Below are 27,658 nucleotides of genomic sequence, written 5' to 3' on the forward strand. Positions count from 1 at the left end.
CGGGCGCGTCGGCCCTGGCGCGGCTGTTATGGAAACGGGCTGGGCGCGCAGGCGGCGATGATGGGGCGGCCATGGCCCGGGCCGGCAGCTCCAGCGGCAACGCGGCCGCGGGCGAGCGGGCCGGGGGCGCTGGGCGGCCAGAGCCGTGGGAGCTGTCCCTGGAGGAGGTGCTGAAGGCGTACGAGCAGCCCATCAACGAGGAGCAAGCGTGGGCCGTGTGCTTCCAGTGCTGCCGCGGGCTGCGGGGCGCGCCGGGCGGCCGGCGGCGCATCCGGGACACAGCGGACATCCTCCTGCGCAGGGACGGCTCGGTCAGCGCGCAGCGGGAGCCCGGCGCGGCTGGTGAGGCCGGTGGCCGGGGTGCGGCGGGGCGGGGGGCGGTGTCCGCCCGGGGGGAGGGGCTGAGATCCTCCCCCCCTCTGCTGGACCTGGACCTGGACCCGGACCCGGCGCCCCGCTTCCGGCGCCTTCCCTCTCTGGACCCGCCGACCTCTCCCATTTCCGCGCCCTCCCTCTGCGGCACTGGGGCCCCTCCTCCGCCTTCTCTGTCTGCGAGACTGGAAGGCCCTCCTCCCTCCTCTCCCCTTTCTGGATTGGGAGCCCCCAGCAACTCTCCGCTGGGACGCGGACCTCCGCCCCTTGCCCCTGCTTTTCCTCTGTCCCTCTGCTAGACATGAAAGTCACTCTCTCGACCTGGGGCCCTCATCCCCCCCTCCTGGATTCCCCCTCACCTGAAACCCATCTTAACATCAGGGCCAGCTGCTGGCTGGAGAGGAGGGGGCTTTGGCTCCTTGCCTGAGGCCCTTCAGCAGGGAGACTGGACTCTGCCCCTCCTACCGCGGTTCTCCCCACCTGGGCTGCTTCCTTTTCCTCTGGGGTTCTGCAGCCCTCAGACCTTCCCACCCAGTGACTGGTGGTGTGGCTCCTTGTTGGACTGGTAGGTGCAGGACAGGCGCTTGGGCACAAAAGGAAACACATGTTTTCCTCGGGCTCGTTTTCCGTGGGTATGAGGATTTAACAGAGAACGTGTAAAATTTGGGGAACAACTTGCTTACTGTTCTGCTCTGAACCATGAACGGGAACCAACAATGGGGCCCTTGAAAGATACTTGAAGTCTATGGAGAACGATGAGTTTAAGTGATTTGTAGCCTCTTTAAGAAAAAACTTTTCTTCCTGGAGAAGCAGAGTGCTGGGATGGAGCATACGATTGTATTACCCCCCAAAGTGATACCCTTGGGGAAGCACACAGGCCAGCTGTGTGTGCTGGAGAGGGTGGGTTTGCAGAAATCCATGGGCAAACTCATGGAGGTCTGGGAAGGACCAGGGCAAAGCTAGCCAGAAGCGACAGCTCCTTTGGTAACAGGGAGGGGTCTGCTGAACCTCTCCCACCCCCTGGGACCGTCACTATTTCTCCTCAAGCTCTTTCTCATCTCTGAACCCTGCTCCCACCTCCCTTAACACCTCAGCTGTGTGACGCTTGAGAGTTGCTCTATTTTGCACAAAAACACTTATTTGACAGGAGAAAATAATAAGAGCTGTACTCAAACAGTACTGTTCCCATTTTACAGTCGGGTAAGCTGAGGCTCAGGCTTACCCATAGTCACACAGGAAGCAGTAGGATTTGGATTCAGCCCTGATGCTCTCAATGCCTGTGTCCACCGTCTTGAAAGGCTGGGCTGAGAGCACGATGGGGCCCTGCACTCTGCATATTCACCAAGTGCTTTTCTCTTAAAGCTGTACGTCCTCCTTAAGAGACCTTCCCTGTGTCCCTCCTCATCCCTGAAGTCAAACAGTGTAACCCAGGGGGTGGCTTCTGGCACCGCAGAGCAGTACAGGACTATCAATGGGCCTGCCTGGTCTGACCCTCTCATTTTAAAGATGGGGAAGCCAAGAGTGGTAAGTGGTTCGCCACCAGTCAGATGCAGAGCTGAGGGGTCCCTGCATCTCTGACTGTGGGTGGGGTCAGTACTCTCCACAGTGGACCACAACGGCCATCCTCGGGTGCAGCGGTCATCTGGTTCTGTCCACCTCTCCAGCCCCGGGGATGTGTCAGCCCCCTCCCTCTTCCTGGTCCCTGCAGACCCAGCAGCACTTGTGCTGCCTTCATACTCACAGGTCGACTGGAAATCCAAGGCTGCGCTTTAAAGCTCACGTGTGGCCACGCTCCACTGACCTGTATGGGGACGTCCCAGCCCACGACACGGAGGAGCCCAATTTCATTTTCCCTTAGACATGATCTTTGGTTTCTGTCCATAAACACATCTTGTAACGGTGGATGAGGTTTGTGGCTTGCTGCCTCTTTAAGGATTAAGAAAAACAGATTACCCTGAACTTTCTCTTCTGTCACCGTTGAGCTTTTGTGAATCAGCTGAAACTTTAGACCAGCTGTCTCCCTAAGGTAGCTAACCCAGCGTTTCTCTGGGACTTGAGTGATTACCGGATTCACTGAAAGATGCGTGTTTATCTCGTGCTGTAATCGCAGTTGAGAAGAAGGTTCCCATCCTCCCTCAGGAAGTTCTGGTAAATGTAGGCATTAAGTCAAGGTTTAAAATAACTTTAAAGAAATCAACAACCAGGGACTTCCCTGGCGGTCCAGAGGTTGAGACTCTGTGCTTCCACTGCAGGGGGAGCAGGTTTGACCCCTGGTCAGGGAGCTAAGATCCCACATGCCGCGTTGCCAAAAAGAAGAAAAAAGAAAAGAAATCAACAACCAAACTAAACCTGACTTGCGGGGGGCGGGGGGTGTGGAGGAGTGCTATTACTTCGGCACACTAGTGGGAACAGTTCCCACTCCCAGCCAAGTGGGGGAAGCTTACTCGAGTAAACTTCCTAGTCGGCAAGTCGGAAGCCTTCTTCATAACTGCTTGGAAGCCCCCTTTTTCAAGTGGGAAAATAGAAAAAACATGTTAACAGTGAAGTTATTTATTTATTTACTTTTTGCGGTACGCGGGCCTCTCACTGTTGCAGCCTCTCCCGCTGCGGAGCACAGGCTCCAGACGCGCAGGCTCAGCGGCCACGGCTCACGGGCCCAGCCGCTCCGCGGCACGTGGGATCTTCCCGGACCGGGGCACGAACCCGCGTCCCCTGCATCGACAGGCGGACGCTCAACCGCTGCGCCGCCAGGGAAGCCCGTGACGTTATGTTTAAGAGGCCATTATTAAAACCTCCTGATGCGGAAGGGTGTTTTGTTTTGTTTTTAAATTGAGGCAAGAAAGTCCATCAGGCATCTCTGCAGTGTGTGTGCTGACCGTTCTCTGAGGCAAAGCCCATTCATGCAGCGTGGCCAGTGGTCAGTGGGCCTGGGACGCTTTCAGTGGCATTTGTGCGTCTGATGCCTCCAGGGCAGGCCCGCCAGGACTCTGCCTGCTCCAAAGCGGCGCTCGGGCTGTCACCTTGCCTGAGACCTCCCACCTTCCCAGCCGACGTTTGTGGGGAAACATAACATACTTTCCTCCCAAGCACCAGGCTCTCCACCATGAAAACCCCCTTGGGCAGGTGGAGGGTGGGTGCGGGGTGTTGATGGGGCTCCTTTCACCCCCGACCTTCTCCATTCTGCTTACGCTCAGGCCCCTCTCTTCACGCTTGGCTGCTCATGTGACCTGTCCGCCAGGTCACACCTGCCCCCGCACCCCTCCTCCCACTCCGTCCTTTTCTGCCTGTGGTTCTGAGGCCACTGGCCCTTGCAAGCCCGCCCCCCCTGCCACCAAGCACCAGGCCCTGTCTCCAGGGTCAAGCTTCCCCCTTGCAGCCCACCGCTGCCTAGAGGCAAGGCCTTCCCAGTTCACCTCGTTTGCAGCCCCGAGTTCCAAACACAGAGACCCTTTAGTTTGTCCTGCGTTGGACCTTGGCATCCCTGTGTCATGAGCTTCATGGGGCCCAGTTCTCTATCTGCCTCTTTACCTCCAGCCCAGTAGGTGGAGAAATAGCAGTGCTGGGGCCCCCACTCCTCCTGCATAAACTGGGCTGAGAGTCGCACATGCCCAGGGAGTGGGGAGGACTCATGAGGGAACGTCAGTACGGAGCCCACATCACCCTGGGCCCAGGGTGACACAGAGACACAGAGACAGACACAGAGACACACGTGCTGCTGTTGCTGGCCCTGCTGCTGCTGTTTCTGTGCTGCTGTCACTGTGTGTGTACGTGGGGCCGTCTGTGCTCACTGGAGATGCCCCTTCCCACGTCTCCTGGCCCAGCATGTCCCTTCCCAGGAGCTGAAGTGGGACCCCTGGTGTTCCAGGCAGCCCTGCGTGTCCTGTGGGCTCCAGGCCCTCAAGGTGGACTTGCTGGGCCTCACTGGGAGATCACCTCCTGAGTGACCAAGGACTGTCTCTGTAGCTTGCCTATATCTTTTTTAAAAATTGTATTTATTTTTGGCCTCGTTGGCTCTCAGTTGCTGCACGCGGGCTTTCTCTAGTTGCGGCGAGCGGGGGCTACTCTTCGTTGTGGTGCGTGGGCTTCTCGTTGCGGTAGCTCCTCTTGTTGCGGAGCACGGGCTGTAGGCGCACAGGCTTCAGTAGTTGTGGCACGTGGGCTCAGTAGTTGTGGCTTGTGGGCTCTAGAGCGCAGGCTCAGTAGTTGTGGTGCACGGGCTTAGCTGCCCCACGGCACGTGGGATCTTCCTGGACCAGGGCTCAAACGCATGTCCCCTGCATTGGCAGGCTGGTTCTTAACTACAGCGCCACCAGGGAAGTCCCACCTGTGTCTTTTTAAATGGCTCTCCACACAGATGGATATACAGGTGAGGGCTGAGTGTCCAGCAGTGAGAGGAGAGTAGGGGCTGGCTGGAAAGATGAAATCCTGCTTCCGAGGAGAGCATACTTCCCTGAATCTCCTCCTGACAGCCAGAGTATTTCTGGTCGAAACATTTTCTTTCAACGAGGTCCTTCCCATATGGTTTTGTCTCCTGCTTCTTGACCCCCCACCAAAGCTGCCATGCACCCTTGCTGTCACGCAGGGGTCCTCCCGGGCCCTTTGCTCCTGTGAGGTCACATCAGTCAGATACCGTGCGGGGATGCAGCGGCTCCACCTTGCCATCCTGGGAGACGGGGAGCAAGGGAAGCACTGCTCTGAGCCCATCCTACAGACGAGAAAACCGAGGTTCAGGGAGCAAAGCAGCCATGCAGTCACCCTCGGGGAGAGCTGGGGACAGGGCTGGCAAGTAGACTCAGCCTTAGCTTGCGCCCACCCCTGCCTGACCTTGGGAAGTTACTTAGGCCTCTGGGTGCCTCAGTTTCATTCTCTGTGCAGTGGGGGTTTGATACCAACTGCCCCAGAGGCCATGTGGATGTTTGGGGAGCCTTGGGACATACCTGGCCCAGACGGCACTGGCTTGTGGGCTGTGATCCTGGTCCCATGTGCACCTCCCCAGACAGCTGGGGAAGCAGCTCCCGCAGGTTCATGTGATGGGCCCGGGGCAGGGCTGCAGGAGTCAGGGGCCTGGGCGCTGCTTCACTGCACAGTTCTCGATGGGAAACATCCTCCGCTGCAGAAAACACCGAGCACCCCCTTCAGAAAATGGGGGCGAGGGCTGAAGGCACTGCATGGCTCAGGCGCGCACGCGGGAAGGGTGTGGCTGTGTGAGCTGGTGTTGCTTGTAGATAGCATTGAGATTTAGTCTCACCTCTGAGCAAGGATTACCTCACGGGAAGGCAGTCCCTCGACAAGCTGTGTTCCCTGTTGGAACACCTGTAAGATGCCTGTGCCTGGGGTCACGTGACAAATGACCCCACGGTAAGCTCAGCCCACCCGGCCCTTTGCCAGTTCTGCCCCGTGCTTCTAGGAGAGGCTTCAGGTCTTTGGGGTCCCTGGGGGACCCGTGTGCCCTGGAGACTTGGCTCATGGGGAATGCAGCCCAGCCTCTCTGCCACTGTAGGGCCCCACTCCTGCTACTCAGGTCTTCACGGAGAAGGGGTCCTCGGTCCCCGGGACAGCATCAACGGTTCAGTGCCAGGGCCAGGCTGTGGGGGCCGAGGTATCTGTGTGGCTCCCACAAAGGGAGCACTGGGCACTGGTTGCTCTGGTCCCAGGACGTGGCCGTCTAAGCAGATACGCCGGTGAGTGTCAGATGCTAGGGTTTCGCTGTGATCCTGTTAGACTCCTGGCAGGGAGTTGGCACCCCGGTAACTGGGCAGATGAACCTGTGCTGAGCCCGGGGCGCCTGATCACAGGGTGCCCACCACTGTGTCAGCTCCGCCTGGAAGCCCCAGCTCCACCATTTGTTAGCTGTGTGGTCTTGGTAAATCTCTGTATCTCTCTGAGCTTCAGTCTCCCCCTCTGTAAATAGGGAGCCGTGGTGCCAGCCTCCACGAGGAGTCTGTGCCAGCTGAAGCCACGGTAAGTCATTTGCTAGGTCTGCAGCAAAGCGCTGGGCACGGAACCACCACGGGGCCCCCCGGTCCTTGCAACTTAAAATACAACTGGGTTGGTGAACGCTCACCTTCCAGACCGTGCTGGGCGCTGAGGGCTGGCTGCCCCCTGCCCCCTTGAAATCAGGGAAACTCGGGGCCCTGGCGCCTCTGGGAAGCACCTTTGTCAAGCGTGATCCCTTGCACCTTCCGTGGCCCCCATTCACAGCTACAGGCTTTTACTGACCATCCAACACCTGCATGCGCCCAGCTGCTCACTGGGAGTTAACGCTCACTGTTGCATTAACTCCAGTGGTGCTGGGGCTGCGGTGTCTTCCATTATTTAATGGATGAGCCCGATGCAAACGCCCTTTATCTTTGGCAATCTTCCTGCCTCTCGGTGGCGTTTTGAAAATACCTGCAGTTAGCAGGTTCACGTAGCAGAGAATGTCACCGTTTGTGTATTTTTTCCACCTCACTTTAAGGCAGCTAAACTTCATACCCTAACACAGTCCTGCGTGCCTTATTCAAGGAAGGTGGTGGAAGGAGGTGGGTTTTCTGTGTCTCGTCCAGCCTGGCCTCTTGGGAGGCCCGGGGGTGGCTCAGGGAGTGACTGGAACATAGATTCTGGGGTCCCCCAGCCTGGCCACACCTGGCACCACCACTTACTAGCTGTGACACCAAGGGAGCTCACTCCCTTGGGCCTCCGTTTCCTCATCTGTGAAATGGGTACGAGAACCATCTACCTCCTGGGCTGTACACCGGTTACACGGCTGAGTACTGGTAAACATGCCAACTCAGTGCCATGTTTAATAATAAACATAATAAAATACCTAGAGCCCAGTTCCGCACCTGGGTTTCATCCCGGGAACTCTGAGTCTCTGGTAGAGACAGTCTGGGGAGAAAGCCCCAAATCCAGAGGTGGTGGCCAGATGCCAGCTGACCCAGCACAGCTGTCGGGAACTCTGGAGCAAGACCCGCCCTTTCCACTGCGTCTGGGTTTCTCATCTAGCTCTGATTTGGGGGTGTGCGGCTTCTGACCGTGAGGGCTTTCCCTGGGCCTGGGTGACCCGAGCTGGCCCCTGGCTACTTCCTCTCTCCTCTCACTCGTGCCCCCAGCCTTGCTTCCCGAGGGGCAGGATGGACTCCGTGGCCCTGCTGGCTGCTCCCCTCTGAGTGGTCGCTGTGCAGGCCGAGCAGGGGATGTCTTTGCCAGCCGACCCTCTGCCCCTGGGGCAGGGCTGCACGGCTCGCCTGGCGTCCAGCCCAGAGCTGGGCCTTGTCGGTGTCCGTCCAGTGACCGATGGCTCAGCTTTCTGGTTTCCGATGGAGACCTTGGGCGACGCGTGGCGTGCTCCCGGTGGGGGGAGAGTGGTTGGCGGGTGGGGGGCCCGTGTGTCGGGTCCCGGGGCCGCCGGAGCTGGTCCTCACTGCCTCTCCTCTCCCCTTGCAGAGTCCACGGCGATGGTGTCACCGGCCAGCTCGGAAGCCCAGGTACTTTACAAACAAACTTTACACGTTAAAAGTTAGGTGTCTTGTATAACGCACATAAAGTTATACAGTTTTTCCCGTGAGGCAGGTTGCAGAGAAACGCTCAGTGGCTTAGTGGAAGGGCTTGATGCGGAGATCGAGCCCAGAGGGCAGACGGTGATGGGGGAGCCCGCCAGGGTGGGGTGGACTCGGTGGGCCTGAAGTTCAGGGGAAGTGATGTACCCACCTCCCTCTCCCCCGCGACCCCCGGGCTCCTGGAGGGGCCTCCCACTGACCCGAGGGAGGAGGGGGCAAAGGTGACGTGGTCTCCGGGGCTCCCTGGTCGCAGAGTGTTGGACAGGAATTGGATCTGGGGGACAAACAGGAAAAGCAGCCCACAAGCAATGTCCCGGAGCCCCCCTCCGACCCAGAACGCAAACCTTGGCAGGACTTCTTCCTGTGTCTCCCGTCCCATCCGCCCGCCCCCAGGTCATTGAATTTGAGGCTTATCATTCTCCGGCCTTACCAAAAACAGTTCTGTGCAAATACATATTTATATATTAAACACAGTGTTAGAGCAAGGGTGTGGGCACAGGCCCAAAGAGGCTGTGTGGTTTGCTGCGTACAATTTAGAAACAATAAAAAAACATCCCCAAGTTTTCTGACTTTTTCTCATGGCCACATGCTGGCAGTTCTTAACAATGTCAGTGATAAGATACTCCTCTGGCTGGAGTGGATACCCTGCTGTTTACACAGCATGGATTTCCCAGAGGATTGTTGTGAACTCTGTGCTCTGCAGTCTTCAGGAATTTGAGGGGGAAAAACCCAGCCACGTGTTTTCAAGAACCGATTTCGGCTGCCGCTGCCGGGGCTGCCCTGCTGCCCGCAGGCCCCGGGCAGACTTGTGTTCACGACCTCCCGCTCCAGAGGAGGCCTCTTGTGATCAGTCTTGAAAATATTTACAAGGACCTTTGTATGTAGGGGTCCAGTCTGCACTGTTCTGCCTGGAGCCTCGTAAGTCAACCTGAGAAGCCCACCTGAGGAAGTGGGGCGGGGCAGTCGGCTGTACTCGTTGCCTAGATTCTCACACTGGCCCTTCAGTTACTCGGGCCGGCGCCTGGGCCTGGCCCACTGGGCCTGCGGGTGCCTGGTCCCCACGCTTCCCGGGCCGGCCGGGTTCGGGGTTCTGAGGCTCTTGGCCGGCCGCCCAGAGTTTTCCTCATGCGGAAGCCGGTGGTCTTTGCCTTTGGGAAGCTTTTAAGGAGCAGCTGTCAGATAAGAGGCTGCAGTGGAGTTAACCCTTCCCCCGATGTGACGCCCGCAGTGCACGGGGCTGCGGCCAGGAGAACCGGGGGAGGCTGGGCTGCGCCGGAGCAGGGGAGCTTTGCTGCCCGCCGCCCCCCATGGGGCACAGTAGCCTCCTTCGGAGAGGCTGGGTCAGGGCCAGCCCTGTGGTTGGCAGGGCCTGTGAGGCCCCGCTGGGGGGGCGGGAGTGGAGTTCGCTCCCCCCCAACCATCTCCTTCCTGGCCCCCAACTCTGAGCCAAGAAAGGACCGCTGGAAATTTGTGTACAGTGAGGCCCTCGCCCACCCAGTGGTCCTGAGGTGCATCCAGGCGCTTCTGGAGAACCCACTGCCACAGGGACTCCACCAGCCACGGCCTGGCCCTTTGCTCACCTGCCTGACTCACGGTTCTAGGGTGCGACTTGGAGCCAGGTCTGACCTTTGCCTCCTGAGGCAGAGATAAGACACGGCCAGGCTGGGAGCTCTGTTGACTTTTGCAGGAACCTTTCTCCCACTGGGGCCTTGCCCTTCCCACGCATCCGGTGTCCCAAGCCAGGCTGACGCCCCTACGCCCCCTCCAGGCTCAGGGTGTCTTCTGAGGCGCTTCTGCAGGGCAGGAAGGCCTGTTCTTGTGCGCCGTCCCCTGCGCAGCACTGACACTCGCACCCGTCCTGCAGCTCTGCTCCAGCCCACCGCCCGCTTGGGGCCCGGGGGGTGGGATCACAAGAAAGGAGAGGAGAGGCCAGAAGGGCCCGCACGTGCCTGGTGAGGGTGCAGCTCTGTCCATGGCACAAGGTCAGGGCACAGGCTGCAGGCCAGTGCGGCCATTCTGTGCTATTCTGTGTCTCCACTCTACCTGTGAAACCAGAGGTTACCTCAAGGCTTGTGGCAAGGTTAAGTGGCAAAGAGCTGTTGTCGTTTTGGCATGTGTGTATCTTTTGCATCGTTGTCCTCAAGGGAAGCCACGAAAGCGGTTTCAAACACAAAAAGTGCCGTGCGCACTGGACGCAGCTCCCTTTTTTTTTTTTTTTTTTTTAAGGATTTATTTATTTATTTTTGGCTGCGTTGGGTCTTCGTTGCTGCCCGCGGGCTTTCTCTAGTTGCAGTGAGCGGGGGCTACTCTTCATTGCAGTGCACGTGTTTCTCGTTGTGGAGCACGGGCTCTAGGCGCACGGACTTCAGTAGTTGTGGCCTGCGGGCTCAGTAGTTGTGGCTCATGGGCTTAGTTGCTCCGCGGCATGTGGCACCTTCCCGGACCAGGGCTCGAACCCCTGTCCCCTGCATTGGCAGGCAGATTCTTAACCACTGTGCCACCAGGGAAGTCCAGCTTCCTTATTCTTATTTCTTGTGCTCAGCTGAGCCACTGGTTGGCATGGAGCTGCTTTCCCCTTGGTGCCTCCCTGTCAAGCAGACCCGCGTCCCAGGGCTACTGTGTGACCAGGGACTGTCGGGTGCACACGGCACTGGGACAGGTGACTGTCTTCCACAGAAGCTGGATTCCTAGATGTTAATGGCAGTCTGTGAAAACAGGGTTCCCCGCCAAGTAAAATTGAAAGCAGAGTGAAGAGGTCTCTCTACCGCAGGACTCATATTTCTAATGTGCTAATCCACTTTTTAAAAAACTTATTATGGGACTTCCCTGGTGGCACAGTGGTTAAGAATCCGCCTGCCAACGCAGGGGACACAGGTTCGTGCCCTGGTCTGGGAAGATCCCACATGCCGTGGAGCAGCTAAGCTCATGTGCCACAACTACTGAGCCTGCGCTCTAGAACCCGCGAGCCACAACTACTGAGCCCACGTGCCACAACTACTGAAGCCCGCGTGCCTGGAGCCCATGCTCCGCAACGAGATGCCGCCACAGTAAGAAGCCCTCGCACCGCGACTAAGAGTAGCCCCCGCTCGCCGCAACTAGAGAAAGCCCGCGCGCAGCAACGAGTACCCAATGCAGCCAAAAATAAATAAATAAATAAATAAATTTTAAAAAAACCCTTATTATGGAGAAAGAATTTCAAGCATATACAAAGCCAGCAGAATAGCACGGTGGGCCTCACAACTAAGGACACACCTGTTCCCGGCAGGCCCCGCCCCTTCCCTCCCCACCTGCCCGCTGGTGACCCCACCCTGCTCCCCGTGCTCAGGTACAATTATTTTTTCGGTTTTTCTTTTTCAGGTTAAATTTACATACATTGAAATTTACATGCAGCTTAAAATACTTAAGGGAGGGCATCTTGCTTTTTGTGAGTTCCAGTGTCAAACTTTATCGAATAAGCTAGTCTTTCTCTTCTGATTTAAAATATACTGTTATAGCGGATGAAAGCTAATGATTCATTACGTTGCCTCTCTGTCTTTTTTTTTTTTTTGCGGTACGCGGGCCTCTCACTGCTGTGGCCTCTCCCGTTGCGGAGCACAGGCTCCGGACGCGCAGGCGCAGCGGCCACGGCTCACGGCCCCAGCCGCTCCGCGGCACGTGGGATCCTCCCGGACCGGGGCACGAACCCGTGTCCCCTGCATCGGCAGGGGGACTCCCAGCCACTGCGCCACCAGGGAAGCCCCTCTCTGTCTTTCTTTAAACAAAGTTGTTGGGGTAAGCTTTTCATTTGGTGAGTTCTGACCAATGTGTATGCCATGTAAGCAACACTGTTCTCAAGAATACAGACCTTTTCCAACGTCCCCGAAGTTCCTGGGCTGCTCCATCCTCCAACCCCCACGCCGGCTGGGAGCCACGGGCCTGCCCTTGGTGACTGTCGATTGATTTGTCTTGCTTAGAGCTCCGTGTATGCGGAGCCCAGCAGCCTGGAGTTCTGGCTCTGGGCTGTGCACGGGTGTCAGGGCTCCGCGCGGCTGCCCAGCTCACAACCTGTATGGATACACGTTTTCCTCTCTCTCGGTTCAGTTCCCCAGAGAGGAGCTGCAGTCCCGTGGTAAAAGCGTGTTGGATTACAAGAACGTGCCACACAGTTTTCCACAGTGGCTGTGCTGCTCGGGGTTTGGGTGACCCTGGCCGCATCCCCAGGGAGGACAGCTGCTGTTCCATTTCACCATTAGAAGCCGCGCGGCGCCTTCTGGGACCCAGGCCCGCCGCCGGCACCGCTCCCGGCACCGCTCCCGTGCGTGTGTGCCCTCCCTGCCTGTTTGTGACCGCGGGCCCCTCTCCCGCAGGTGGTTCAGTCGCTGGGCTTCGCCATCTACCGCGCGCTGGACTGGGGGCTGGCGGAGCACGAGGAGCGCGAGCTCAGCCCGCAGCTGGAGCGGCTTATCGACCTCATGGCCAACAGCGACTGCGACGACGATGGCGGTGGCGGGGCAGCCGACGAGGGCTACGGGGCCCCCGAGGAGGAGGAGGAGGCCGAGGGCGGCCCCCGCGCCGTGCGCACCTTCACACAGGCCATGCGCCTGTGCGCCGCGCGCCTGACCGAGCCCCGGGGCGCTCAGACCCACTACCAGGCCGTGTGCCGCGCACTCTTCGTGGAGACGCTGGAGCTGCGCGCCTTCCTCGCCAGGGTCCGGGAGGCCAAGGAGGTGAGTGGAGACTGGGGGCGGCGCAGGCCGTAGGGACCAAGGACGTGGGGGCGTCTGGGAGGGGCTGAGGGTGGGGCAGGCGCAGCACGTGGGGGAGGGTGGAGCAAGGGGTGGGGCCCGGTGGGCGGGGCCAGGCTGTCAGTCCCCGTAGCCCTGCCTCCTTCCCTGTGTCCCCCTGTCGGTCCACAGGGGGTGGAAATCCTCCGCTCGCAGCTCACCGTGTGGGACTACGACTGCCCTGAACGCTCTGTAGGTTTCAGCTTAACCCGCACACCTCCTGCTTAGCCGGTTTGGCACAGGAGGGAACTGAGGCTCAGACACTTGCATTAAGTGGCTCTTTACCCCGTGACCTCACTCCTGTTGCCTCTAAGTTCGTTATTAACTTCCCTGATCCCCATGTTTACATCTGCAAAAGGGGCTGTGCGTCCTGCCTCCGGCTCACCTGCCCAGGTGATGGTTCCTTCTGAAAATAGGGTGCAGAGGGCGGCCCAGGACCCATGCAGAGGTGCCAGCGTGCCAGAGCTTTGGGGAGGTGGGCAGTTCAGTGAGAGGACACTCGCCCAGGTGTTTGCCCCGCTGGTGACAGTCTGCTGTTCCCCTCCACCTCCCTCCGCGGTTACCACCCTTTTTCCAGATGAGCAGTTGGAAAGCCTCTGAGAGGCTGTGTCCTTGCCCCCGCGCCACAGCTAGTACAGAGCAGAGGGGGCCTGACCCAGCTCCCAGCCGGCCTTCTCCCGGGGCTGGTCTGCTTCCTCGTGGTCTCAAAGTCACAGGAGGTGAAAGTCTCCACCCGAGCTCTCCCAGCCTCTCCTTTGGCAGGAACTGAGATGTTTCCTTGAAAACAGGGGATCACAGCCCACAGGGACCCCTGCCTTCCACCAGCATTTCACAGATTAAAAAAAACAGATTTTGGAGAGGTTGGGGGGTATTTTTGGAATTAACTGTTGCTGGTCCCTGATTCCACCCTGGCCCTTTATGGGCATGTGTCTCTCGTTTCCTCACCGGGAAGCGTTCCTGCACAGCTTCCCTGGCCCTGAGCTTGACCGGGTTCTCAGGGTTGTTTTGATCGAGGGGCCTGGGAGCCAGCGCAGGACACTTCGGATGTTGCTTGGGCCCCTGGCCCTCATCTGCAGCCCAGTCCTAGCCCGAGGGGGGGTGGTCCCCCTGCACAGCCTGTGCCTCCGAAGCCCCGTCCCCCTTCTTCCCTCCCCACGCTTCCCCGGCGTCTCAGAGATGTCCTTCCAGTGCTCTCATTGTGCATGGTCCTTATGCTTTTCTGTCACCTGTCCTGTTGCTGAGGTCAGTTCCTTACCCAGGCAATAAAAGCTCTTTGTTTTAGAAGCAAACAGCTCTAGACTTCAGGCAGTTGACCCAAGAGAAGTCTGGGAAATTGGAGGAGGTGGTGAGAGGGAGAATGTTGGTGGGGCGCAGCTGGGCTGGCATTTGGGGCAGAAACAGCTTTCTCAGGGGGCAGGTAGAGATACTCCAGGAAGGACGGGAGAGCCATCTTCCTGCCCTTTGCGGAGACCGCCAGGTCACACGCAGGTCTATTTTTAGAATCACACACCCTGTGCTTCTCAGAGACTTGGCAGAGTTTTGTAGAGCATCCCAAAGCAGTTTGGCAAGTGGCTTGGGGCGAAAGCCAGGGGTAACCGGTTCTGTCTGATTTGGGGCATGGGGAGGGCGAGGCTGTGCGCTTAAGGCAGCTGCTTCTCCAGGGTGGAAGATTGGTGAGAGCAGAGCCCCAGCTGCTGCCGAGATCCAGGGCAACGAACCTGGCAGCTTCTTCCCAAATTCTCAGCATAGAACAGCTACCTAACTCTCCCCAACATCCTTCTTGGGCCCTCGCCGTGATGGCAGCATTTTTCCCAGTGTGTGAAATACATCCCTGGCACTGTTTGCCTTGACCTGCTGAGTAACTCACTCTCTCGGCTGTCCACCCACCCATCCAACCACCCATTTATTGATTCATTTATTCATTCAACAAATGTTTACGACGTAGCATGTGTCACACAGTGCTAGCAGCCAGAAACACCAAGATAAAAAAAATTGAAGCGAAAACAGAAAACGTGGCTCTGACCTCATGGAGCCGACCATTCAGAAAACAATCAAAGCAGCAGATAAATGCACAGCTGCAGATGGGATCGTGCGCAGAGAAGCGGCAGAGGGTGTCCCATGAGGGTGGGTGTGCGTGGGGCCCGGGGGCCCTGTGAGCTGGGGTCTGAAGCCCTCAGTGAGGGAAGGGGGCAGCCTCTACTGCAGCCGGGAGGTACCGTGTGGGTGCCATGTGGAGGTTGTGCTTTCTCCCCTGCCCTTGCCTGGGAGATGCGGCCACAGATAGCCAGTGGGACGCAGGTATTCCCGTGTGGCTCCAAGGCTGATGGCTTGGTTCCCCCAGATATCTTGCTGAGCCCCAGCGCCTTGTCCAAAATGCCCACTCGTCCCTTTTTTAGCTGGTGGACTAGTACCCCATGTGGTACGCAAGCGTCCCCAGGGGGACAGACCAGCGGGGCCCACGGCCCCACAGCTGCTGTTCTCCCATTTCTCCGGGACTTATAGATGCTGCAGAAGCTTCGGGAGGATGAGCCGCAGTCAGAGAAGCCCCTGATGGAGCTCGACAGCCTGGGGCGCACGGACTGGGTAAGACATGGCTCCCGCTGGCCCAGGGCACGGCCCGGGAGCCCTGCCCGGGGCTAAGGGCCATTTTCATCTTCTCTGGGGCCCAGGCCCGACTCTGGGTCCAGCTCATGCGGGAGCTCCGCCACGGAGTGAAGCTGAAGAAGGTGCAGGAGCAGGAGTTCAACTCCCTGCCCACAGAGTTCCAGCTCACCCCCTTCGAGATGCTGATGCAGGACATCCGCGCCAGGAACTACAAGCTGCGCAAGGTCATGGTGAGCCCCTAGAGGTCGTGGTGGGCCCCTCGAGGTCGTGGTGGGCCCCTCGAGGTCGTGGTGGGCCCCTCGAGGTCGTGGTGGGCCCCTCGAGGTCATGGCAAGCCGTGTTGAAGGGGGTCCACGTTCAGCCCCCTCTGCTCGCTGGAGCCCCTGCTTGGTGTGCTGGCCACTGAACTGGGGCAGACGTGGCCCAGAGTCACATGGCTCACGGTCCTTTCAGGGACACAGTGTGACAAGGGCAGGGAGAAGGGGACTGGGGCAGGAGCTGAGGCTGCAGGATCGTCCCATTTAACGCTCACATAGCCCTTGCCGTGTGCCAGCGTCGCTGAGAATCTTAAACGTGCGAGTTAATTTCATCGTTATGGGAACCCTATGAGGTGGTGCCACTGACCCCCATTTCCACACGAAGACTCTGAGATGCAGGGAAAGCTTGTGGTCAGGCCTTGAAGGCCACGGCCGCACAGCCACTGAGAGGGAGACCGGAGTGAGGCCCAGACGTGGCGCATGGCTGCGTGAGCCCCCCTCACGGCCGCAGCCCTGGCAGATGGGCCCTTAGCCTTGCTGCCCTCGCCCCACACACAGGTCAACGGGGACATCCCTCCCCGGGTGAAGAAGGATGCCCACGAACTGATCCTGGACTTCATCCGCTCCCGGCCTCCGCTGAAGCAGGTACTGGCTCCCTTGGAGTGTTTGGAAGGTTGGTTCTAGGGCGCCCACTGCCCCAGGAGCACGCACGGCCTCCACGTCCGCCCCTGTGATGCCGTGGGCCCCGGATTCCTCATGCAGGGTTCCTCCCCAGCTTGGGAGTCGGCCCCCACCTGGCGCTGCCACACCCCCTGCAGGTCTCGGAGAGAAGACTTCGCCCCTTACCCCAGAAACAGAGAACGCTGCACGAGAAGATCCTGGAGGAGATAAAGCAGGAACGCCGGCTGCGCCCTGTGGAGGGCAGGCGCTGGGACGGGCGGGGTGAGTACGGGGCGCCCCCTCCCCTGCCCCTTGCCCCCCCCCCCCCCCCAACCCGTCCTGTCCTGTCCTGCCTCACCTGCTGCCTGCCCCAGGGTTCGGCTCTCTGCCCTGCATCCTCAACGCCTGCTCTGGGGACAGCAAGTCCACTTCCTGCATCAACCTGTCCGTCACGGATGCCGGGAGCAGTGCCCAGCGCCCACGGCCCCGGGTCCTGCTCAAGGCGCCCACGTTGGCTGAGATGGAGGAGATGAACATATCCGAGGTCAGAGCCCCCGGGTTCCTGAAGAGGGACTGAGGAGGGGGGGGGAGGGGAGGGAGGGGAGGAGGGAGGGGGAGGAGGGAGGGGAGGAGGGAGGGGAGGAGGGAGGGGGAGGGGGCAAGGACACAGCCAGTGTCTGGTGTCCAGCTGTGTGGGGCGCGCCCTGCTTTGAAGCTGGTGTCCTGCTGTGGGGCTGGGTCTGCCCTGGGGGCGAGCATGGCCCGGCTCAGGACCCTTTCCCATCTTGGTGGCTCAGAAGGGTCGCTGGGACGGTGGCCTTGAGCCACTGTGGCCTCCGCACAAAAAGGTCTAAAGCAGAGCGCTCCGTCCGCCTGGGGCTGGGAAGCTGGGCAGCCCCCCTCCGAGGTGAAAAGCCAGCACGTCCCAGCGGGGCTCTGCATCCTGGCTGCTGCCCTCTGAGCCCGGAGACCAGGGTGGTGTCCGTGTCCACGGGCCCCACCTGCCCTCCCAGGACTTTCCAGGGGCCGCAGACCAGGGCGTGGTTTTCGAGGCACCCGCCTCCCCTTGGCCTGGGCGGTGTGTAGCGGAGGCCGCTGTGCCCGACACCTCGGCCCAAGGACCGGCAGGAGGCGCTGGTGGGCAGAGAGGTCAGGGAGGTGCTGGGCTGGCGTGTTCGCAGGAGGAAGAGTCGCCGTGTGGGGAGGTGACACTGAGGCGAGACCGCTCTTTCTCGGAGCACGACCTGGCCCAGCTCCGGAGCGAGGTGACCTCTGGCCTGCAGCCCCCCGGAGGCCTGGAGCGGGCTCGGCCGCGTGCGGGCAGCGTGCAGTCCTGGACGCCCAGTGCCCAGGAGCCGGGTGGGTGCTGCCCTCCCTTCCCTGGCACCGTCCCGCGGGTGCCCTTTGCCCCTGCCCGGTCCGAGCGGCTTCAGAGGGTACAGGGAGCTCTTGCACCTGCAGGAAGGGCGTTTATCACCCCCGGCAGCCATCCCCCACCTTTTAAAACTTTATTAAATTACTAATACATATTCATTGTAAAACTTAAAGAAAAAGTTCCCAGGATTCTATTACCTAGGGATAATTGCTGTTGACATACTGGTGTATAGAAAGAAAGCTGGATGGGTGGACGATTGACAGGTCCTCCTAGTCTTTCTGTCAGTGGAGACGTGCCCACAGAGTAGCACCCACTACTCCCGGGCCTGGCCAGCGCCCTGGGTTTTGTCCCGAGCCCCGCCCTCTCCCCATGGCCCGGTGCCTCCCACCAGGCACGGCCGGGCCCCCTCCTCTCCCCTCAAGGTCACCTTGAGCCCCCGTGTTGCTTTCTGGCCCCTCTCGGGATGGCCTCATTTAGTGGCTATGACTCGCTCCCGGTGTGAAGAGGTCCAGGCCAGGGATTCCGCACCTCACTGTCCCCCCATGGTGGAGGTGGACCCCCTCGGCCCCCTCCCACCCTCTCCGCCCCTCCGGGTCTCCAGGCAAAGTGTGGTGAGGGGCGCTGACCAAGGCTGCCACGGCCCCATCATGGGGCTCAGAAACGGGCCCCTCTGGCCTGCCACACTGCACAGGCCCTCGATGTGGGTGACGTGTCCTCTCCTAGCCCCCTCGCTCCCGGGAAACCATCATCTCCTGCTGCCTGGAGGGCCGCCTCCCCCTTCCCTGGGCGCAGCTGTCCGACGCCAGAGCTCCTGCAGGTTGTCCTGACCGCCCCCGGCTCTTCTACCAGGTTCTGTCAGCGTCCAGTCCCGGCCTGACCCCAGCTCCCCGCCACGCAGTGACCTGGGCTCAGTCGAGGACGGGCCTGGGGCCTCCGAGGCCCCAGACGCCAATCACCGGTGGCTGGTGAGTGACGGAGGCGCTGTCGTCCGGGGTGGCGGTGATGGGCTGGTGTGCCGTCTGGGCTCAGGAGTGGTGAGGGCTCCCCTCATTGGTGTGTGGGGTCCACGCTCCAGGCACCCCATCTGGGCAGGTTGGGCTTTGCTGCCACCCCCTGGACCTGCTGGGCACTGCGGCCCCCCTCCCCGGGCGGGAGAAGGGCCTCGATAAGGGGAGAAGGGCCTTGCTAAGCCCAGTTCCATCTCTGGGGCATCAGGACCGGTGAGAAGCCCAGCGCCCTGTGCCTGGAAGGCAGCGTGGTGACACCGGAGAGCACTTTCTCAGGTCTCGACGCTGTGCCGTTTCCTCTCTGTGCCTCAGTTTCACTGGCTGTGAATTTTGTCTGACTTTTCATTGTGAAGAGCTAACAGTTGCTGATGTTTTGAGGTCCCCACTTGGACCTGAACCTTGGTGCATGATTTTATCAAATGGGATGAGAGCAGTGAAGTGCCTGGGGGCCCACAGGGCACCTTGCTGGCGTGTGGAGGAACGTCCAGCGTGTGGGTGTCACAATCGCTGCCTTGAAGTTTTACCAAGAGCCTCAAGTGAGAGCAGATGTTCAAAGGCTTTGGAAAGTTAGGGTCGTGTTACTGTTAATACTCCCCAACCGAAGGGCATGCTTTTGCCTCTGAGTCCTGTATTACGTATCTGTTGCCACGTAAAAAATCACCCCCAAACTTAGCAGCTACAACAACACACTTATGATGTCAGTTTCTGTGGGTCCCGAACCCAGAAGTGGCTCGGCCCGGTGGCCCTGGCTCGGACTCGAGTGAGGCTGCAGCTGGAGTGTCGGCAGGGCTCCCGTCTCACCTGAAGGCCCTGCCTGCCTCCAAGGAGGCTCCTCCCCCGGCTGTGGGCAGGAGGCCTCAGCTCCTCCCGTGTGGCCTCTCCCCCGGGGCTGCCTGAGCCTTCACGACGCGGCCCTCCCGGGCTGAGCGATCCGAGAGCCGGGAGGAAGCCGGTGTCTTTATGACCCAATCTCGGAGGGGACACACTGTCACTTCCGCCTTATCCGTTCAGTACAAATGAGTCACTGAGTCCTCCTCAGGGGGCCACTTCTTGACAGCAGGGGTGTCAAGGATTTGGGGCACGTGTTTGAATTGTACAAGTCCCGTAAGTGTTTCTCCTCCGAGCGGCTTCGCTGTCAAACCCGAGAACTCGAGTGGCCCTGCCTCTGCCCTGAGTATGTGCTCGGACCGGTCTGCCCAGCACCCAGCCTGAGATCTCCTGGCAATGTGTGCAGTTAGTGTAACATCTGTAAGGTTTAGAGGGGAATTGTTCAAATATAAACAGCGCCACCAGGCTACTAGAAACAGAAATCAGCAGCCAGAGGACCTGGACGCTTCTGGTCAGAGAAGAACACAGGGTCCCAGACTCACCCGATGCCGCATAGTAGCAGCTGACCAACAAGCCTGAATAGGACAGTCCTGAAAGTCTGACCCATAAACACTGTGCAACTCCCACCGGCCTCTGGTGCCTCCTATGCCGCCTCATCTTGGTAGCTGACGTTGCGATTCCGGGCGCCAGGCACTGCGTCCTCTCAGTGGAGCTGAAATGCCCCGCTTATAGAAGAGGAACGGACGCTTTGAGAGATGGAGTTCTGTGCTAAGAACACAGGATGTTCCCCTGGGGGCTAGGACAGGGTATACTCGCCGTGGCAGCCCAGAGGGCCGGGCGGTTACGACGAGGTGGGCAGGTGCAAGCACCTGACTGGCCGACGGGGGTCGCAGTGGATGGTTGGCGCTGGCAGGGAGGCGGGAGCGGGGGAGGGTTCCAGGAGGAGGGGCAGTGGGCCTGGGGACTCTGGCGGGCTTTGACTGGCCTGGTGTTGGCAGGTGGGCAGCAAGGCTGGAGGCAGATCCTTCAGGGCCGGGAGCATTGCGAACGAAGGTGGGGTGAGCTGAAGGGTTACATGTGCAACGAGGCCATCGCATCGACGGGCTGGGGGCTGGCCGGCGGGGTGGGCGGGGCCAGATCAGAGAAGCCTTGCCTGTAGCCCCGCACAGAGAAGTCCTAGGGAGCAGTACGGCTCCCTGGCGTGGCCAAGCTGAGGAGCGGGGCGTTTTATGGAGCTGCTGGGCCTGGTGGACCAAGGCCAGGGAGGTGCCAGGGTCCTCAGGGAAGAGGGGAACTTATGGAGACGCCCTGAGAGCTTGAGACCGGCCCCTCGGGCCTCCTGCCACAGGAGTTCAGCCACCCCGTGGAGAGCCTGGCTCTGACGGTGGAGGAGGTGATGGACGTGCGCCGTGTGCTGGTGAAGGCCGAGATGGAGAAGTTCCTGCAGAATAAGGAGCTCTTCAGCAGCCTGAAGAAGGGGAAGGTGAGGAGCCCGGGGTTGGGGCGGGCGAGTTCTGGACAAAACTGGGCTCTAAGCAGGCCTTTCCGTACAGATTTGCTGCTGCTGCCGGACCAAGTTCCCACTGTTCTCCTGGCCGCCCACCTGTCTCTTTTGCAAGAGGTGAGTGAGGCTTGTGAAGCACCTTGGCTGTGAATGAACATGGGAAGGAGGGGTAAGAAGCCTCTAGGCTTCTGTGCAGTAGAGCTTCCTGCGATTCTGAGCATGATCTATCAGGCACTGTGAGTCGTGCAAAGAAGGGACAGAATTTTTAATTTAATCGTAACAGCTGAGCAGCCCCCACTTTCAGCCAAGGTGGGGTAACAGGAAGCAGGACAGGCATCTTCCACATGAAACAGCCAAACAGAAAGAAAAAAAAACCCTCAAAGACATGAGACACTGGTTCTCAAGACATCAGGTATCCAGCAACCAACGGGAAGCAGACAGGGTGAGCTCTATCCTAGGACTGCCTCAACTCTGGACTTGGAGCCTGTTCAGCTCCTGGAGTGGAGGAGCTAAAGCTGAGAACCAGGGGACCCGGGCAGCTAGAATTCTTCCCTCTGGAGAGAATCTTCCAGGAAGCAGGTCTCAAGAGACCTGCAGAAGGTCCCCCTTGAGTGTTCAGAGTTCTGATCAGCACATACATGCAAGGAAATTACTGAGGGTTTGGAAGGAATCGTCCTGAAGCACAGATTGGCAAACTCTAGCCCATGGGCCAAATCTGGCCCACTGCCTATTTTATAAATAAAGTTTTATCAGAACACAGCCACACCCATCTGTTTATTATTCCTTTAGCCACACCTAAAATGTTGACTATCTGAGCTTTTAGAGGAAAAGTTGACTGACCCTGTCCTAAGGGTTCAAAGGAACAGTACCAGGAATAGTGTCTGTTCCCACCAGCCACGGTGGAAAGTTGTGATTCATGGCCGCTGAGTGGAGAACACAGGAAGGTCTTGCCTCACTAGCGGGAATAAGTGCCCTTAGACTGAGCACTGCTCTAGAACTAACAAATCACAAAAGCAAGACCAGAAAGGACCAAACTATTCCCAAGTATCTTAACTGCTTCCCAGAGCAAAGCTCAAGAATAGGAATAAAAAAATATCCAGCACCCAGCAAGATAAAACGCCTGGCATCCAATCAAATATTATCAGGCACGTCAAGAAGCAGAAAAACGTGACCCATGATGAGAAAATTCAGTCACATCACCCAGAACTGACACAGATTTTAGGATTAGCAGATAAGGACATTAAAAGGTTTTTTGTTTTTTGTTTTTGTTTTTTGGCCACACTGCACAGCATGCGGGATCTGAGTTCCCCAACCAGAGATTGAACCCCGCGCCCCCTGCAGTGGAAGTGTGGAGTCTTAACCACTGGACCACCAGGGAAGTCCCGTGGACATTAAAAGTTTTGAACTGCATTTCATATGCTGCCAAAGTTAAAGACATGGAAAAGGTAAAGAAGAGACAAATCGAACCTCTAGACATGAAAACTGGAAAGTTTGGGATGAAAATTACACTGGATGATTTATAGCAGATTAGACGTTCAGAGGAATGTGCAGAAGGAAAGATTAGTTAACTTGAACACCTAGCAATAGAAACTATCCAAAACAAAGTTATCCAAAACAAAAACATTGAGAGAAAAAAGAATTTAAAAATGAAAAAGGTGTTGGCAAGCTGTGGGATAACATTAAGAAGCCTAATATAGGTGTAATTAAAGTCCCCAAAGATGTGGGGGCAGAAAAAGCATTTGAAGAGATAACAGCTAAAAAGGTTTTCCAAATTTTATGAAAGATATAAACCTACAAGAAACTCAGTGTACCCTAAGCACAAGAAATATGAATAAAATCACACCAAGACACATAATAATTAAATTGATCAAAACTGGTGATAAAGAGAAATTCCTAAAGTCAATCAGCAGATAAAGACGTGTTATGTACAGAGAAAGAGAAAGATGACTGCAGATTTCTCATCAAAACATTTCAGGCAAGATGTCAGTGGAGCAACATCTTTAAGGTACTGAAAGGAGGGAAAAAAAAAAAGGTCAATCTAGCATTCTGTACCCAGCAGGAGGCAAAAGTAAAGACATTTCCAGAAATACAGAAGCCAAAAAAATTCTTCACCAGCAGACCCACACCGGAACAAATGTTAAACGAGGTCTGCCACGTAGATGGAAAATGACACCAGATGGAGATCTGAATGTACACAAAGGAATAAGAGCACTAGGAACAGCAACTCCTAACATATAAGATTATCTTCTTATACCTCTTTAAAAGGTAAACCAATACCCAGCACCCAACAAGGTAAAATCCAGTGTCCCATTATCCCATCAAAGATTACCAGGCATGCAAAAAATTAATAAAAATGTATTTTTGGGGGTTATCACATATCTGTAAGTAAAAAATATAACAATAGCATTAAGACCAGAGGTGGAGGACTGTAAGTATGCTGTTATAAATTTTTATATGAGATGGTAAAATATTACTCGAAGGAAGACTGTGATAAGTTATAAGTTAAAGACTATCCTATGAGCCCAAAAGCAACCACTGGAATGGCTTGTATGTCAACAAAGAAGATAAAATGGAATCATAAAAAATACTCAATACAGAAAGCATAAACAGGAAAAGGGAACAAAGAACAAATAGGACAAAAAGAAAACAAATCACAAGATAATAGACTTAAACCCAATTATATCAACAATTACATTAAACATAAATGGTATAAACAATCCAATTAAAAGGCAGAGTTTCTCGGACTGAATAAAGAAAGAGAGACAATCTGCTGTCTACAAGACATGTAATTTATTTTTAATTTAATTTTATTGTTTGGCTACGCTGCACGGCTTACAGGATCTTAGTTCCCCGACCGAGGATCAAACCCAAGCATGGAGTCCTAACCACTGGACCGCCATGGAATTCCCAAGACATGTACATTAAATAAAAGACACAAACTGGTTGGAGAGAGATGGGTGGAGAAAGATACACCACACCAACAGTAGTCTAAAGAAAGCTTGAGTTGATGTATTAATACGATAGAAAGTAGACTAAGGAGTAAAGAATATTATCAGAGTTAAAGGAGTTCATTTCATAATGATAAAAGGAGGAAATAATCCTGAACATTTTCCACACCTAGCAAGAGATTCAATATACATGGAACAAAACATTGTCAGACTGCAAGGAAAAATAGCTAAATCCATGGTTACAGTTAGAGATATGAAACCCTAAGGGTACAGGAGATTTGAATGACACTATCACCAACTTGATCTAAGTGACATTTAGAGAAACTAGACGGAACAGTGGGATGTATGTTCTTATCAAGTGCACACGGAACGTTCACCAAAATTGACTATTCTGGGTCAAAAAACAAGTCTCAAAAATGCGGAAGGATTCATATCATACAAAGTATGTTCCCTGACCACAGTAAAATAAAATGAAACTAATACAGAGGTTTGCTGATGGCGAATTAATTATGGCACATCCATGCAAGAGTGCTTGGTCCCTTGTTTTAAAAAATGAATTTGGACAATTTGTACTGATGTAGAGAAGAGCCCTGGTGTATCTTTGTAGGATGGTACACATGATACCGCATTTCATTTACTGTATTTTTATTTTAAATGTATGTTTTTGTTAATTTGTGCTTAGATACGGAGAATGGAAGCTGCCGATAGGCATCATCTCTAGATTGGGCTTTACAGGAGGGGACTCCCGTCTAAATTAAAAGTCTCTCTAGTGTTTGAATTTTTACAACAAGAGGCACTTACTTTTGAAATCATGTATGGGAAATAAAAGCCGTTAATCACTGCTTAAAGCTGGGCATCTCACTTGAGGGCCCTCTGGCTCTGACAGTGCTTGTGGAGAGAGGGGTCAGGTAGCCTCCACTCTAGACAAGATGCTCCCCAGAAAGAGCGAAGAGGGGCAGAAATATTTTGGGTGTAGAGCTGAGTAAAAAGAAAAGCAAGACTTGGGAGTAAAATGAAAGTAAAGCACTGACGAGGCCAGGGGTCAGGCAGGAGGCAGTGACAGCCTGGCCTCGCCTGTGTGCTGGACGGGCGCTGGGCCCCTCACAGCTGGCACTGCTAACCCTCTTCTCTTTCCAGAGCCGTCTGCAGTTCCTGCAGCATAAAGGTGAGGACCCCCTGGGGTCAGAGCGAGGGCCCGCGTCTCAGCTGTCCTGTGGCCTGACTGGGCCGTCCGGGGCTGGGCAGAGGCTCTGCTGTCTCCTGTCGGATGATCCCTGCTCACTACTCAACCTCTTCAGCTCCTTTCTCCAGAGAAATCCACTCCTACACTTCCCCAAACTGCAGTTTTTAAAGACCCTTGTAAATGGTCCCTTTTTAAAAAAATTAACTATTCCGTGTTAGTAGGCCAGCGCCAGGAGACCCATCTCTTTCTCTAAGAGGCCTCCTTCTGACACCCCAAATTCCTTGAGGGTTTTTGGAAAGGCTCATTTTATAGCAGCTTGGGGTGTCTGCGTACACGCAGGTGTGCACAGAGGTAAAGGATAACATTTGGAAGGATGTCACCCCTTTACACCTCGTCCCAGAAACAATCATCTGTCCACCCCTATTGTCAAACCCTTACTTTTTATGCTGCCACTTGGCCGTAGAGAGACCACCTCATCAATGTTAAGTACTGATTACATACAGGCCGCAAGGCTCCATCTTGTGTGTTGGTGGCTGTTCGGGGGGACCAGGGCGCCTGGAGTGTCTCTCTGTGTTGCAGATGAAGATGCCGTCTAAGAAGTTTGCACACATCCCCGTGTACACGCTGGGCTTCGAGAGTCCTCAGAGGGCGTCAACCGCCAGAGTCACGCTGGCACAGAGAAGAGACGCCTTCCAGTGCGTGCCTGCCCTTGGTGACGTCTCTGTGGTGGGCAGGCGTCACAGTCACCTGGAAGCTGGGCGGGGGCCTCTGTGCTGGGGTGGGGCGGGGCTGAGAGGTCAGAGCCCAGGACCCAAATTCCTCCCAAGGAAGAGCTGCTGCGGGATGGACTTGGCTCTGCCTGATGTGGGCGCAGGGGGATGTGGAGACTCGGGAGGACCCCTGACGGCCCCGTCTTGCCCCAGACCCCTGCAGGGGCCCCACTGGCGGAGCGTGGAGGAGGAGTTCCCGCACATCTACACCCACGGCTGCATCCTGAAGGACGTCTGCAGCGACTGCACCGGCTTTGTGGCGGACGTGGTGCGCTCCAGCCGCAGGAGTGTGGACGCCCTCAACACCACGCCCCGCCGCGCCCGCCAGACCCGGTCCCTCTACGTCCCGAACACCTGGACACTCGACCTCAAGTGATGGCCGTGGCCCCCTGGCCGCCCGGTCAGAGGCTTTCCGAGGTGCCCGGGTGGCCATGCTTCCGGGGAGATGCCAGGCTAGTCCTGGGCCAGGTGGAGAAGCCCCCGTCCTGGGGCACGGCGGCCCCCGGCCCTCGTGATGCATGTACATATATACATATACAGATACGTTTATATAATATATACACACAGCATATATATTTATATTCATGCTTTCTGGCCCCAGAGTTCATTTGGGGTCAGGCTCACTCCAGCACCCTCCCTGGGGGAGGCCGTTTCAGGATTCCTTGAGCAGAGCAGGGGGCGGGGTGGGGGCGGGGGCGGATGGGAACAGATCGTCTCACTCAGATGCGGAGGGGGCACGTGGGCATACAGCAGAGGGCCCCAGCAGTGGAGCTCTGGGGAAGAAGGTCCTGCCCGCACGTTTTCTTTTCTGGCAGCTTCCCCTCCCTGCGTGGACATCCAGGCCGGGACAGGGGTCCTTGGTCCCCAGGGGCCTTGAGCACCCTCCCCCCCGCACCTGTGCTCTCCTAGCAGGGCCGTGGGCGGCGGAGGCACCTGGGAAACCTCTGAGTGGGCCAGGACCCCCCTGTTGGGCATCCCAGCCCTCCGTGTGGAAGGTCTAAGGCCAAGCTCCCTCCCGGCCCCCACCTGGCATCCGTCCCCTGGCCATCCGCCGCGCAGCCAGTGTCGCTGGCCTCACACACTCAGACGTGTGGGGATGGTGCTGGCCCGGGGGCCCTGGCGATGCTGGCGGTCCTGGTACGGGAAGGAGCTCTGTAAATTGTACACGAGGCCACTCTTGGCCGAATAAAGGTAGTCTCACAGTCTCCTGGCCGGGGTGTGCACTGAGAGCTCTCCAGTTGCAGGGGTGGGCCTGTGCTCCAGGGGCGGACACTGGGCTCTGAGGGGCCACCTGCCCTCTGGTGCCGTCATGACACGGGCGTGCTCCGGCCCACTCCGTGATCTGGCCGTCTTGGTCCTACAGCCGACAGCGCACAGCCTGCTGCCTGTCACCTCCCAGCCTGGGGACCCTTTGGCCTCATCCGCCAGATCTCTACTCCTGTTCTCTAGGCAAAGGGTTCCCTCAGGGCCGGCAGGTTTGGGGGAAACCTGTGGGTGAGCACCCGGGTGCTCTGCCTGCCCACAAGGAGGGGGGCTTCTGTTGTGACCCCCATCTTACAGATGAGGAAACTGAGGCTCGAAGAGGTGAGGGAGTTCGGCCACAGATGCTCAGCTTGCCCAGGATCCTCAGGCCTATTGGATGCCAGGCTCTAAGGCCTGGCACACAGATACAGGCCCGGAGGAGGCCCCAAGGGACAGAACTTGTAACAGACGGGCCTACAGGTGAGATGCATTCTTCAGCTAGGGTCCAGGACCCTCGATGACAATTAGAGCAGCCAGGAGAACGAGCCCGTTCCCAGCACTTGTTCTGAGCACCTCATGGGCAGACAGTATTGTTATCCCCATTTTA

The 27,658-nt window shown here is 57.1% G+C and overlaps 1 protein-coding gene across 3 annotated transcripts; it reads left to right on the plus strand.

Annotated features, from left to right (window-relative positions):
• SPIRE2 (spire type actin nucleation factor 2) lies at positions 1–26,390 on the plus strand. 3 transcript variants are annotated; one of them, XM_059045900.2, is made up of 15 exons: positions 1–342; positions 7,798–7,838; positions 12,257–12,616; positions 15,176–15,256; positions 15,343–15,507; positions 16,093–16,179; positions 16,353–16,476; positions 16,569–16,738; positions 17,376–17,553; positions 18,419–18,534; positions 20,753–20,887; positions 20,958–21,025; positions 24,994–25,021; positions 25,619–25,734; positions 25,963–26,390. In XM_059045900.2, the coding sequence occupies exons 1-15, from the start codon at positions 72–74 to the stop codon at positions 26,183–26,185; spliced, it is 2,163 nt and encodes a 720-aa protein (XP_058901883.1). In that variant the 5' UTR covers positions 1–71; the 3' UTR covers positions 26,186–26,390. The 3 variants fall into 3 exon arrangements, with proteins under 3 accessions (XP_058901883.1, XP_066875589.1, XP_066875590.1); XM_067019488.1 differs by having other exon boundaries at positions 22–25; positions 7,797–7,838; XM_067019489.1 differs by lacking the exons at positions 24,994–25,021; positions 25,619–25,734; positions 25,963–26,390 and adding an exon at positions 22,198–22,308 and having other exon boundaries at positions 39–342.
• The last annotated feature ends 1,268 nt before the right edge of the window (positions 26,391–27,658 follow it).

The sequence above is a fragment of the Kogia breviceps genome, chromosome 18 (assembly GCF_026419965.1).
Source record: "Kogia breviceps isolate mKogBre1 chromosome 18, mKogBre1 haplotype 1, whole genome shotgun sequence".
Lineage (NCBI taxonomy): Eukaryota > Metazoa > Chordata > Mammalia > Artiodactyla > Physeteridae > Kogia > Kogia breviceps.

Excerpts from the sequence above, each read along its gene's own strand:
- SPIRE2 (XM_059045900.2), top strand. The coding sequence starts at position 72 with ATGGCCCGGGCCGGCAGCTCCAGCGGCAACGCGGCCGCGGGCGAGCGG. Across the intron at positions 18,535-20,752 it reads ACGCCAATCACCGGTGGCTG|GAGTTCAGCCACCCCGTGGA; the intron begins GTGAGTGACGGA and ends CTCCTGCCACAG. Across the intron at positions 25,735-25,962 it reads CAGAGAAGAGACGCCTTCCA|ACCCCTGCAGGGGCCCCACT; the intron begins GTGCGTGCCTGC and ends GTCTTGCCCCAG.